This window comes from Marmota flaviventris, chromosome 9, assembly GCF_047511675.1.
Source record: "Marmota flaviventris isolate mMarFla1 chromosome 9, mMarFla1.hap1, whole genome shotgun sequence".
NCBI lineage: Eukaryota > Metazoa > Chordata > Mammalia > Rodentia > Sciuridae > Marmota > Marmota flaviventris.
The window spans coordinates 18,295,037-18,310,182 of record NC_092506.1 but is presented as its reverse complement, the minus strand read 5'-3'; the positions used below and the strand labels follow the sequence as shown (position 1 = coordinate 18,310,182).

Genomic DNA, 15,146 nt, shown 5'->3' with positions numbered 1-15,146 from the left:
GCTCTCAGAAAAATTATGAGCCAGAATTGGTATTTTGGGGAAGCTCCTGTCTGTTGGTCAGGAGAACAATTCATCAGCAAGGAAATCAAATGTAATGATATTAAAGTTCAAAGGGGTAGTCAGGAAGGTGGAAAACAAAAGACTTTTAAAAAGTCTACTGGAACATGATAATTTGAATACTCTATCTAGCACACACAAAAATGACTTAATATGGTCAACTAACTAAAAAAACTAAGAACCCCACAACATATGCAATGAAAGTAAGATACATCCACAATATTCAGACATGATTGAATTCAATGTCTGTACTTATTCATCAAATCATAACTGAGTAAGTATAAGACGTGGCCCTCAGTTCACGCCTTGTTTTCTGATGCAGTTTTAACATGCCAAAGCTTTCTCATGGCATTTTTCACCTCTGCATTCCTCAGCGTGTAGATCAGTGGGTAGAGGAAGGGTGTTCCAATGGTATAAAACACTGCCACCATCTTGTCCATGGGGAACGTGGTTGGGGGGGGGTGTATATATGAATATACAGGGACCAAAGAACAAGACAACAACAATTATGTGAGATGTGCAAGTGGACAGTACTTTTTTCCTCCCTTCTGCACTGTGGTTTCTCAGAGAATGCAAGATGACAACATATGAGATCATCAAAATAACAAAGCTGCTGGAACAAATTGCCCCACTGTTAGTAACCAACAGCAGATTGATCATATATGTGTCCATGCAGGCAAGTTTTAACAAGGGCTGCAGATCATAGCAGTAATGGTCAATCAAGTTGGGTCCATAGAAGGGCAATCTCAAGGCCAGGATAATCTGAGCAATGGAATGTATAAAGGACCCTATCCAGGCAAGGACAATCAAGATGTGACAGACCTGCCTCCTCATGATCCTTGGGTAATGCAAAGGCTTACAGATGGCCACATAGTGATCAGCAGCCATGAGGATGAGGACAAAGATCTCCATGCAGCCAAATAAATGCAGTGCAAAGACCTGTGTCATGCACTCATTGTAGGATATGACTTTCTTTGCAGACAGAGCATCCACAATTAATCTAGGGGCTGTGGAAGTGGAAAAGCAATAATCAGCAAAGGACAGATAAAACAGGAAGAAGTACATGGGGCTTCCAAGCGCCCGGCTGCACTTGATGGTCACAATAATGAGCATATTCCCCACTACAGTCCCCATATAGAAAATTAAGAAGATTAAAAACACCATTTTCTGCCTCAGAGGATCCTGTGTCAATCCTAGCAATACAAACTCAGTCACATTGTTCTTTTGCTGAATCATCTCAGTTGATATGGGGGCATCACAATTTGGAAACCCCCTATCTGCAAAGAAGAAAAGAAGAAAATGTAAAATGAATACTAAACATGTGCTTTAAATATTAATTATCAAACATGAAGTTGAAACTTTCAAAGGGATTATCATTTACATCTTTATATATTTTTCTGAATAAAATTGAATTTCTATAATTTTTTAATGCATTTACAATTTATTTAATGCATTTACCAATTATATTTGAAAATAAGGAAATAGCAAACTCATAAAAAGCAAGAGCTTCCTCAAGCAAATGTGTGTGTGTGTGTGTATCACATTTAGTATATAAAACCATAATTTTTCAAATACAAGTGGATCATAGATTTGTCTTAAAAATTTAACAGAGGGCAAAGAATATATTACCAAACAGAATCTCATCTTTATTAAAAAGATTAAGCATATGAACAAATGCTCCATTTCATTCAGAGTTCATACATTCAAATTAAAATTCCAGTTGGATATCCTTTGCACCTATATCAAATAAATAAAGCAGTACTTTGATAACTGTCTTTTTAACAAAAAATATGTAGAAATTTGTGAGAAATAGACAGTTACACCTATCTTTGGTGGGTTCAAGGGCTTGCAAGCTCCTAGTGATCTCAAAGCTTGTAGTCTCACAACCGTACAAAGACATTGATCCAGAGATTCCTTTCCCTTAGACACAGCCAGTCAGGCACAAAGAATCATTTTAGAGCTGATAAGCAAATCCAACAAAGCAGAGGTAAGAAGCCTAATACTGCAGCCCTTTCAGTGGTAGTTAAAAAGAAAAAAAACGAAGGGAGGGCTGGGGATATAGCTCAGATGGTAGAGTGCTTGCCTCCCATGCACAAGGCCCTGGGTTCAATGCCCTCTGAGTTCAATCCTTAGCAAAAAATAAATAAATAAATAAATGAAAGAAGCAACCTTTAAGATAAAAATGCTAATGAAAAAATCAATGATGATACTATTAAGTAAATACTGATTACTATCAAGAACACATTGTAAATTGTAATTCAAAATTTCAATGGGGGCTGGGCTCAGGGGCACAAACCTGCTTCCAAGAGCCTCAGGAGGGAGGCTGAGGCAGGATTTATTGAGAGTTGAAAGCTAGCCTCAGCAATAGTGAGGCACTAAGAAACTCAGTGAGACCCTGTCTCTAAACCCCTACAAAATAGGGATGGGGATGTGGCTCAGTGGTTGAGTGTCCCTTAGTTTAAAGTTTAATCCCTGGTACCGCTCCCTGCCACCCCCCCACCCCGTTTTCTTCTCAGGAAAACACCTAGCCACCCTGATGAAAAGTAGGAGAGGTTAAACTCAACTTACTAAAATTCATGATGAAAAAGGAAATACCACAACAGACATTATTGAAATATAGAAGACAATTAGAAACTATTTTGAAAATTTATACTCCAATAAAATAGAAGTCTTTGGAGACACTGACAAATTTCTAGAGGCATATGATCAAACCAAACTGAGTCAAAAGGACATACACAAATTAAATACATCAATTTCAAGCAAAGAAATAGAAAACACCATTGAAAGCTTACCAAACAAGAAAAGCCCAGGATCAGATGGATTCATAGGTGAGTTCTACAAGACCTACAAAGAAGAAATAATACCAATACTCCTCAAATTATTCCATGAAATTGAAAAGGAAGGGACCCTTCCATTCTATGGAATCATTCTATGAAGCTATTATCCTGATAGCAAAACCAGAGACACATCAAGGAAAAAAAAAATCAGAACAATATCCATGGTGAACATAGATGCAAAAATTCTCAAAAAAAAAATTCTGGCAAATCATATACAAAAACATATTTAAAAAATACTGCACCATGATCAAGTGAGGTTCATTCCAGGGATACAAGGTTTAACATACAGAAATAAATGTAATTCATCACATCAATAGACTTAAGTATAAGAATCATATGATTACATTAATAGATGCAGAGAAAGCATTTGATAAAATATAGCACATTTTCATTTTCAAAACACTAGAAAAACTAGGGAAAGTAGGAACATAACTCAACATTGTACAAGATATCTATGCTACACCCAAGGGTAACATCATTCGAAATGAAGAAAAATTAGAAATATTCCCTCTAAAAATTGAAACAAGACAGGGATGCTCTCTCTCACCACTCCTGTTCAACATGTGGGGAAAAAGGCACCCTCAAACATTTCTGGTGGGACTGCAAATTGGCACAACCAATCTGGAAAGCAGTATGGAGCTTCCTTAGAAAACTTTGAATGGAACCACTATTTGACCCAGATATCCCACTCCTTGGTTATATCCAAAGGATTTAAAATCAGCCGACTATAGTGACACAGCCACATCAAATTTTATAGCAGCTCAATTCACAATATCTAAACTGTGGGACCAACATATATGCCCTTCAATAGATAAATGGATAAAAAAAAACTGTGGTATATATACACAGTGCAATATTACTAAATATTAAAAGAATAAATTTGTGGCATTTTCAAGTAAATGGATGGATTGGAGAATATCATGATAGGTGAAGTAAGCCAGTCTCAAAAAACCAAAGGCTGAATGTTCTCACTGACAAGTGTATGTTGATCCATAATGGTAGAAGCATGGGAAAAGTGGAGGAACTGTGATTGGTAAAGGGGAAAGAGGGAAGGGAAGAAGACATGGGGCAGGAAAGATGGTGGAATGAGATGGACATAATTACCCCAGGAACATGTATGACTGTACATATGGTGTGACGTTACATTGTGTACAACTATAGTAATTAAAATTGTGCTGCAGTTGTGTGCAATGAGTCAAAATGTATTATGCTGTCATATGTACCTAACTAGAATTAATAGTGAGACACCAACCTTGCACATGACTGAGTCACACTCCCCGACTCGGTGCTGAGGCATCCAGTTGTAGAAATGTGGCAGAACTTTCCCCACCCTTCTTGGGTTGAAAGATGTGTCTTCATGCATGGGCGTGTCTTGCTACAGCCCCATGGGTGGAGCTATGCTCACCTATTCCTTTGTAATATTAACCCTTTCCCTGTTTGGGATAGAATGTTCCATGGAAACACCTTTTATGTGTCCCCTTCTCTTACTGTGCTCTTGGGTTTGGCCTACCTAGATGTCAGTCAACCTGCTGACAGCAGACATCATGAAGCTAGACCTGACCCCTTGTCTCATTTGAACAGCTTCTCCTCAATAAAAGGGGTCAGCATGCGTGGGCTCTCTTTCTCTCTCTCTTCCTGTGGACCCTTAAGGCCAGAGGAGCCGTCACAGCGACCTCAAAAGAAAAAGGTATTTCTGTCTCTTGCGTAGTTATTTTGTGCAGCCCAATTAGCTCATTTCACCTGGAGTGACCCCTAAGCATTTTAGTCACAAACAAAACCTGGCAATAAATAAATAAATAAATGTAGTAATCAGAATTCTAGGACACTTATTTATAATCCAAAAGGTAGGGACCCATGGTTAATTAGACTACCTGAAAAAAGACTATGAGCAAAGGAGACCTTACCCTTTCCCTGGGCATAGGTTTTTACCATAATGCTTTTTATAATTTCATTTCACAACCAGGTCTGGTTTTGCCATCACAGTATTTTGATTGTAGAATATTTGGAAGTCTATATAATGTAGATTGCTAGCAGAATATCTGTATAAGTGGAGACAAAAACAAACAAACAGAGAAAACCAGAAAACATACAAGAGAATAGGAGTGAATTAAAGGATAAGCATTGCAAAGGATCTTTCTAGTGGTCTGGTTTTTTTCATACACATATGCAGAAAATGGACATTCATTATATTTAATTGTTGATATGGCTGAACATCAGACTAAAGTGTTGTAGATAATGAATCCACAAAAAGGCCTTAAAGGTCCTTTCCCTGGAAGTAGGTGTCTTTGCACAGTTGACCTTCTGTTGGACTGAGAAAGGCCAAAACACTTTGCTTTGTAGAGCCCAAGTGTGGGACTGGACTAGTTTGCATGAATTGTTCAGGTACACTCACTCCCATCTGGCTACTCCAAGTCAGCAATGCCTGGACTATCGGCTTATCTATTTCTCATCAAGGTTTAGTAAAATGAAAGGACAACAAAGGTCTGAAAGATAAATCTATGAAGGGGAAAGAGGGGGACCAGACTGCTTCAATAAAACTGAAATGTTTGGGAGCAGGTTATGCCACAGTAAGTAGTTGCAACTAGAAATTACTTTTAACCCAGCCCCTTGGTCGAAGTCCTTAATTGACATCCCTGCCTCTCTTTTGCAGATCAGGTAACAATGTCTATTGACTTCCTACTTGAGAACTCAGGACTAGATAGATATTCACAGATTAGGCATCATAATGAAAAAAGGACAAGGTTGTGTCAATAAATTGCTAAGTGTTTTGCTGTGTTTGTATGGAGGTCTGTCAACCTCTTCTCCTAGAAGATGCATTTATTCTTGGACTGAGTCATGACTCAATTTGAGGTTAAGTCTTTCAATCTGGCCTTGATCTATAGGACAGAAGACATTTCTTTGAATTTCTGGCATTTGATAGTATGTATTTTTAGTTTTTTTTGTAGGTTTTCCCTATGATAACTTGGAGCAAATTTGTAGGTGTCCTATAAAATTGTATAGGTTTTTATATAATTTTTTTTGTAGATGTAAGTATGGTGTACATTTGCATGAAGCAGTACCATAGAACTAAGAGATTTCTTATGGATGCAAATCAATAGAATTCCACACTAGTCTATACTTAGTTGCAATTAGGGGAAAGGGATTCCAATTATATCAGTGGGAACATCATCACCAACAGAATTATCTAGAACATCCCAAATAGATGTTATTTGCATATATCCACTAAAGCTCCATTTATCAACAACCATCCCTAGTAGTGTCCATTTCCATTAGGAACTACAGTGCCCATTTTTTGATTGTTGTTGCTTTTAATCCATGTTCTCACTTTTGATTGGAAAACATTCCTAGAAAAGACCCTACAGGTCCTATCCTTCAACAAATTCCTGGAGTGTGCTAGAAACAGGCTGTGACCTTAATCTGATTCATTTTCTGGAAGTATAAATACAAATAAGTTAATATCAATCATACCAACTTTGACAAAATAATGCAAGGTTAGAATGTTCATTTGCCCTCTTTTCAAAGTAATATAGAGGCCACTTACTCAAATAAGAATTTTAAAAGTTTTCCTAAATCAATGCCTGATTATTCTGGAATCAGGATGTCTTTGGTCTCACGAACAAGTTTATGCTCTAACCTGTATGCTGTAAGGCAAACTAAATGGCTCCAGACTCATTCAGCACTTTCTGAAATCTACCCACACACAGGAGTTTCACTGAGACTTTCCTCTCCTCTTGCCTTCCCTGGAGGTGCATTTTATAGGAATGATGAAAATCATGGGAGTCCTGGGAAGAAATTCCCTCAAGTGTCCCTTCCTAAGAGGAGAAAAATGAGTTAAATGTGATAAAGAACTTAACCCTCAATTTATCTCAGATTATGGGATAAAGGGGTAAATTATTCTTATAATTAAAAGTACTAATTAGGGTGATAAGTAGCACTTTTGGCTAGAAAACAAAACAAAACTGCAAGACGTGGATCTTTCTTTCCAGTACTGTTGTTCAAGAAAATGATTATTCCTTCTTGAAAGAATATCTGCTTCCAGATCTGTGCTAACAGAGAAATTGGAGCATCTTTCAGTGGTAGAGAGTAAGGGTGTGGTAAAACACACATTCACTCACAGTGATGGGAATGTGGAACAGGAACACTGGGTCAACTGAAAGACCCTACAGGGGTGAAAGCTGTGAAAAATGTTGCAGCTACATAAAGAAACCTACTGAAATATAACCTGCACTATAACACATGCATCCAAGAATCCAAATAACTAAATTTAAAGGAGAGTAGAGAAATTTCTAAAGAATATAAATTCAAAATATTTACATAGATAAAGTGTCCTGAAAGTTTTAGAGGACACCCATGCCTCTTCTTGTGGGCTGTGCCTTCCAAACAAGTCAGTATGGGATAGGGGCTGAGCAACTACAGAAAGGAATGTGACCATGGCTGCCTCAGCTAAGTGGGCAAGTTCCCAGCAAGGGTGGGGTCACACTGGTAGCACATACCCATTGACGTGGTATGAAGAAAACGAGTTTATATCTTTGATATTTCTCCCTCAGATCCATGATCTCAGGTCAATCAGACAGTTACAGGATTTAGTTCAAACTCTCTGACTTGCATTCCTGAAAAGTTACAAGTCCTCAACAAATTTTCCCTGTCAAGATATGCTGAAAAAAAGGTGATGACTAAATCAATGTGTTATCTTGATAGGATTCTGAAGAGAAAAAGGGCAAGAGTTAAAAAATAAGGAGATCTGAATAAAGCATGAATCTCAATTAATACTCATGTACTAACACTCATTCATTTTTTTTTAAAAGGCAGCCTATTAATATATTTGCCAAACATTTTCCCATTGAATTTATATATGGTGAGTTTTAAAAATACATTTTTATTAAAATTAAATTTATATACAATAAAATGCAGACATCATATGATTTGGTATTTTGATAAATTAATATTTTCAAGTAACTATTAACAAATTTAGGATGTAAAATGTTTCCAGTAACTCAAAGTGTTCTTTGTTGCTTTTTCTTTTTCAGTTAAAAACTCCCCTTACCACTTACAATTCTGAGTTTTATCACCTTATATTCATTTTACCTCATGTAGAACTTCATGTATATTAAACCACAGTGTTGAATCTTCTGTGCCTAGCCCTTAAGACTCATCAGGTTGCTGTGTGTAGAAGTAATCCATTACTTTCTTTGCTGAAAAAATGTTTTGTTGAATGTCACATCTTCTGCCTTTAAAATGTACAATGTTTGCTGTTAACATTATTATTTTAATTAAATTTAATTTTAATTATATTTTAATCTAAGTTTACCATTATTGTAATTTTCTTCCTCCCTCCCTTCCTTTCTTTCTTTCTTTATTTCCCATCTGTTCTTTTCTTTCTTTTGAACAATTGAGTGATTGTTTTTGTTTCAAGTTTAATTCTACCTTTCCTACTGGCTTGAAAGCTTTACCTGTTCTTATTGTTCTTTGGTTAGGTATTACAATAAGATATTGTAATGAATAAACATCATATAATTAAATGTGGTAGTTACATAAAGTCACCACATTATACTTTAAAGTGAATAAACTACTTTGTGTGTGATGTAAGACTCATGATAGTGGGATTCCAGTTACCCCTTTCTTGTGCTATGTGCTACCATCATACATTTTTTGGTAACATGTCTTTTAGAAGTAATAATTCAATAATTATTATGTTGACTATACTTAATTTTAAAAAAATACAAAAAACTGTTCTTTATACATAATTGTTTATTTAGTGACATATGTCATGTTTCTTCCTTGGACATTGGATTTCCACAAGGTATATATTCCTTTTAACATGATACCTTAGCCTTGTATTTTGACTTTTGATTATCTGAAAATATTATAATGTTGCTTACATTTTAAAAGACTATATTCACTTAATATATATTTTTGTGGATCTCTTTTTTTATAATGTTTTAATTTGTTTTAATTAGTTATACATGACAGTAGGATGCATTTTTGCACTTTGATATATCATACATAGATGGGATATAATTTCTCATTTTTCTGAGTGTACATGTTGCAGAATCATAGTGGTCATATAGTCACATATATACATACAGCAATAATGTCTGTTTCATTCTACTGTCTTTTCTAGCCCCACATTCCCTCTCCTTCCCACTCATCACTTCCCTCTACCTAATCCAAGGTAATGCTAGTCTTCCGTAGTGCCCCCCACCTTATTGTGAATTAGTATCCACATATTAGAGAAAACATTTGGCCTTTGGTTTTGTGGGATTGGCTTATTTTGCTTAGCATGATATTGTCCAACTCCTATCATTTAAGGCAAATGTCATAATTTTACTCTTCTGCAAATCAAAACTTCTCTAAGATTTCATCTCACTCCTGTCAGAATGGTAATTTTCAAGAATACAGGCAACAATACACATTCGCAAGGATGTGGGGGAAAAGGTACACTTGCATTGATTTTTTTTTGTTCTTTTTTTCTCTTGTCTTTTAGGTGCTTTCTTTTTTCATCATAGCCTTCCCAGTTTCTAATAGGAAGAAATAGCAATAATAATTATAATAATAATAATATTATTATATTATTGCTCATATTTTTCATTTTTATATAATGTAGAATGACTTTTAATATCTGGCTGACTCTAGATCTCTCTCTTTCTATATATTTCCATATATATTCATGGATTTATGAAGTATATACACATATTTCCATATATATTTCTCTCTCTGTGTCTATATGTTCTTTATTTAATATGAAATTTTACATATATCTCCTCAAAAATTTTGCCTCATATTCTCTCTCTCTCTCCATTTTTTCTGACACTCCATTTTTATAGAGGTTAGATCTTTGATTCTTACATTTACTACTTTGGATCTTGGGTCAGTTTTAAAAACCTTTTGTCTTTGGTATTTAGTTTGTATATTTTCTACTGACTTTTCTTCAAATGTACTGATCCTTTCTTCTTCATTTTCTAATTCTTCTCAATAATATTCAAAAATCATACATTTCAGACTTTATCTTTTCTCATGCATGTGTTTATTGCCATTAATTTCCTAGTCAGCAGTGTTTTAGCAATGCTCTGCAAATATTGATCTCTTATATTATTATTTTTATTAAGTTTATTAAAATTTTTTTCTTGAGATTTTCTTTTTTGTTTAAATATTATTTATTTAGGAATCTGTTTATTTCCAGATGTTTACAGATAAAGTAAATAAGTAGATCTATATAATGGAGTTTTACTCAGTCATAAAGGAGTGTGGAATTATAATTATGGCTTTTGCAGGTAAATGGGTGGAGAACATTATGCTAAGTGAAATAAGCTAGACTGAAAAAAGTCAAGGATCAAATATTTCCCTCATATAAGCAAAATAAGATGAATAAAGAGGAAACCCCATGGAAAAGGAAAAAGATCAATGAGTAATGTAATCAATGGATTGAGGAGTTAGGAGGAAGGATTGAAAAAAAAAGCAACTGTAGAATGAAATTGACTAAATGATGCTATGAGCATATATGAATGCACCAGTGAATTCCACCCTTATATATACACCTATAAAACAAAAAAAAATTAAAAAATACTAAGTGAATAGAAGGAATAACAGTTAGTATAGATGTAGAGGAATGGGGGAGATGGAAGAGGGGAGGGAAGTGGGGGAGCATTGTATATATGATTAGGTTATAATGGTCCCCACTAATATGTAAAACTATAATGTACTCATTAAACAATCATTCAATAAAAACCTAAAAAAATAAAAAAAAGAACATCGATATTAAGTTTCTCACCACAGATACAAAAGCATAGAATTTGGGTTCATGCAGTCTAACTTCAAAACTTGTAGACTTACATTGAATTCTCCCTCCCTTCTTGAAGTTAAAATATGCAAATTATGACCATTGCACAGCTCATATAAAGTTTTTAGATTTTTTAGGACTTTTGCAGCAATGTTTCAATTTTGGGATAAAGTAGGGAGAGGAAGTTATTCCTGACATGCGAGACTAAAAGAACAGGGTCAAAACTACTTCTGCCAGGCACTGTGGTGCATACTTGTAATTCCAGCAACTTGGGAGGCTGAGGCCAGAGGTTAGCAAGTTTGAGGTCAGTCTCAGCAACTTAGCAAGATGCTCAGCAACTTGATGAAACCTTGTCTCAAAATTAAAAAGGAAAAGTAGTAGGGATGTAGCTCAGTGGTAAGTGCCCCTGGGTTCAATCCAAAAAAATATAAATAATAATAAACATAATTATAACAGCCAATCATAAATATAATTAAGAAATTAATAAAATAAAACATTATTCTGACAATTCTCAGGAAATTTATTAATTTCTCTAAACTTTATATTTTCATTTTTAATTCCTTAATAGATATGGATAACTTTGTATATTTTTGGTGACATAATTATGTGGTAACAACAATAACAAAAAAAAAATCTGATACATATTAGACCCTCTCCTTATTCTTCAAGTGAAAGGATAGTTTGAAATCGTAGTTTTAGGTGTATTAGTATGAGTGAACTGGTCACTGTGAACTTATTCATTGGATGTTTATGGTATCCTAGATTTATTATGTTAATTTTCCTTCATTTTATCAGAAGATTTTTTGTTTTTTATTTTTTAAATGAAAAATAATAATCATACATATTTATGGTGCTTAGAATCACATAGAACTATTTAAATTTTCTTTTCTTATAGAGGTATTTCTTGTTGTATAATCTATTCATTTTCCTCTACATTTTAAGAATATTTCATTTTTTTATCTACCTCTGATCTTGATTTATTTTTCTAGAATGCAAAGCTCTATGAATCCTCTGGTGTGTGTGTTTGTGTGTGTGTGGCTTGTGTTATATATGAGTAAATTGGAAAAGTCTATCACAGAATCAATTCATTTCAGGGTCTATAAAGTATAAAGTGTATTACTCCCTTTATGCATGAATTAACTTTAAAACAACCAGTTGTGGAAGTAAGATATGGTGAATAGTGGTAAGAATTTTCAATTAAATTATAAGGCAGAGTACTATTTTTAGTTTTTGTTCTTGCTAGACACACATGACAGTAGACCACATTTTTATATATTATACACACATAGAATAACTTGTTCCATTAGGGTCCCACTATTGTGGTTGTACATAATGTGGAGTCACACTGGTGGTATATTCACATATAAGGATAGGAAAGTTGTTTGATTCATTCTTCTGTCTTTCCTATTCCCATCTCCCCACTCTTCCCTTTGTTCCTCTTTTTCTAATCCAATGAACTTATGTTCTTTCCCTTCCTTGTTATGGGTTAGCATCCAAATATCAGAGAGAACATTCTGCCTTTGATGTTTTGGAACTGGTTTATACATTTAGCATGATAGTCTCCAGATCCATCCATTTACCAGCAAATGCCATAATTTCATTCTTCTTTATTCCTTAGTAATATCCCACTGTGTATATATAGCACATTTTTCGTTTTCTGTTCATCTGTTGTAGGGTACTTAGGTTGCTTTCATAACTTGGCTTTTGTGAATTGTGCTGCTATAAACAGTTATGTGGCTTTGTCACTGTAGTGTGTGAATTTTAAATCCTTTAGGTATAAACTAAGGAGGAGAATAACTGTGTCAAATTCAAATAAGAAAAGAACATTCAAGGAATAATAAGGAATTCATTTTGGCTATAGGAGCAGCAAAGCAAATAAAGTTCAGGGTAAGTCAAAAAGTATGTTAAGGTCAGAGCATGAAAAATCTGTAATTGAAGATTCTGTAACAAGAATTATTGAAAGGCTACAAATATTAAATGATTAATGTTTAATTAATAAATAAATAAATTATAAGGCACAGTATTAAAAATAATATGGAATTTGGTAAGCATTACTAAAAATGTGGTACAATTCTCTACACTGAAGTCAAAGAATTTTTAAATTTCAGGGTATAATCCGAAGCCTAGACCTCTAAGGTACAACTGTTCACCTGTCCTTTTCCCATTCTTGGCATGAAAAACAATGGAAATTTTAATTTGTGAAGCTATACACACAACACAAAGGCATAGAAAAATAACAAATAAAGAAAGGGGACATAGCAGTATAAATGGAGAGAGAAAGGGGCTTTGCACAATAGTAGTGAGTTCTCCCTGAGCCTACTCTCTAGACACAAGTGCTGTATTTCTGAATGTCCATGGTAATTTCATCAACATCATTCACTTCAAAGAAAATAGGTCCTATCACTTTGGGGTTCACATCAGTTTCTACCTTTCTGCTCTTCAGTCTGAGAAAACATGTTGTATCTCTCTATCTCTAGTTTTATTTAGCTTTCATAATGCCCACTATTGTACTTTTATTTAACTTAGATTTAGAGGGTCTTTTGCTACAAATGGTAAACATTAATTTTGTAAGAAAACCTGAATATCTTAAGGCTTTTCAGCATTAGCTTTAAAAAAAAACTCACAATGTTTTGGTTAGAAATATATAGGTTAGAATAACTTTATATGAAAAGAGCCTCTTATTTGAAAATATGGAACTTTCCAAAGACAATCCAGTCATAAATGACAAGGGCACTTTAGATACCAGACAAAGATTCCTTTGTCTGTGAATGTTCAAGAAGACACTTGCTACCTATTGCGAATCCCTTACAGAGGGAGGAGATAATCACAATAAAATGGCTGCACTTTATTTATGCCTACTTATAAATTTCAGCTGCTCTGATGGTATAAATGTTTTCTCATCAGATCATAGTGAAGATTGACGGACTTGTAGGTCATGTTCACAAGTACCAGAATGGAATCTCAGGGAAAGAAAGAGTCGGAGTAAAGATGTCAGGGACATTAACAGTCGGAGGTCAAAACACAGAAAACTCTAAGAAAACCGGCACATGAGTTTAAAATGTATAGAAGTGGCCAGGCCCTAGAACCATAGTGGCTGGAAAGGATGATAACCTGTTGAGACAGAATATTTTCTATAACTACCTGACTTAAATTTCACAACAGCTCTGTAAAAAAGATACTATGGAATTCATACTGCTTATCATCTAAACAATATTCAGAACCCACAAACATATATAAGTACATATTACTCTCACAGTTATCACAAATTATCACATTTAATATTTATAGATATTCAGTCATATCATAAGTGTATAAACATGAGATTGGACTCTCAGCTCATCCCCTGCTTTCTGATGTAGTTTTAAAATGCCACAGATTTCTCATGGCGTTTTTCACCTCTGCATTCCTCAGTGTGTAGATGAGTGGGTTGAGGAAGGGTGTGCCAATGGTATAAAATACTGTCACCATCTTGTCCATGGGGAACGTGGTTGGGGGGCGTGTATATATGAATATACAGGGACCAAAGAACAAGACAACAACAATGATGTGAGACGTGCAAGTGGATAGCGCTTTTTTCCTCCCTTCTGCACTGTGATTTCTCAATGAATGCAGGATGACAATGTATGAGATGGTTAAAATTGTTAAACTGACTAAGCAAATTACCCCACTGTTAGTCACCAACAGCAGATTCAGCAAGTAAGTGTCCGTGCAGGCGATTTTAAACAAGGGCTGCAGATCACAGCAATAATGGTCAATCAAGTTGGGTCCACAGAAGGGCAATTTCAAGGCCAGGATAATCTGAGCAATGGAATGCATAAAGGAACCTATCCATGCAAGGACAATCAAGATGAGACAGACGTGCCTCCTCATGATCCTTGGGTAATGCAAAGGCTTACAGATGGCCACATAGCGATCAGCGGCCATGAGGATGAGGACAAAGATCTCCATGCAGCCAAATAAGTGTAGTGCAAAGATTTGTGTCATGCACTTATTGTAGGATATGACTTTCTTTGTAGAGAGAGCATCCACAATGAGTTTAGGGGCTGTGGATGTTGACTAGCAGGAATCAGCAAAGGACAGATAAAATAAGAAATAATACATGGGGCTTTCTAGAGTCCTGCTGGATTCGATGGTCACAATAACAAGTGTATTCCCCACTACAGTTCCCACATACAAAATTAAGAAGATTAAAAACACCATTTTCTGCCTCAAAGGATCCTGGGTCAATCCTAGCAATATGAACTCAGTTACATTACTATTTTGCCACATGGTTTCATTTGGTGTGGGGATATCTCAGGTTTGAAACAATCTGCAAAGAAGAAAAGAAAAATTATAAAATAAATACTAAATTTGAAGTAGAACACATATTCTTTGTCACTAAACTACAACTTTACAAGAGGGGCTTTCAGTGAGAACTCCCAATAGGTTCCAATCACTTTTTATTCTGGGTATTTTTTTTTCTGGATAACATGAAT

General features: G+C 35.0%; 1 protein-coding gene and 1 pseudogene across 1 annotated transcript; both read right to left on the bottom strand.

Moving 5' to 3' along the window:
- Positions 1-356: 356 nt before the first annotated feature.
- LOC114093785 (olfactory receptor 4C11) lies at positions 357-1,293 on the bottom strand. The gene is given in 2 exon segments (XM_027936691.2): positions 357-518; positions 520-1,293. Coding segments are annotated over 2 exon segments (936 nt in total).
- A 12,714-nt stretch (positions 1,294-14,007) lies between these two features.
- On the bottom strand, positions 14,008-14,940 carry LOC139707101 (olfactory receptor 4C11-like; annotated as a pseudogene).
- Positions 14,941-15,146: the final 206 nt, after the last annotated feature.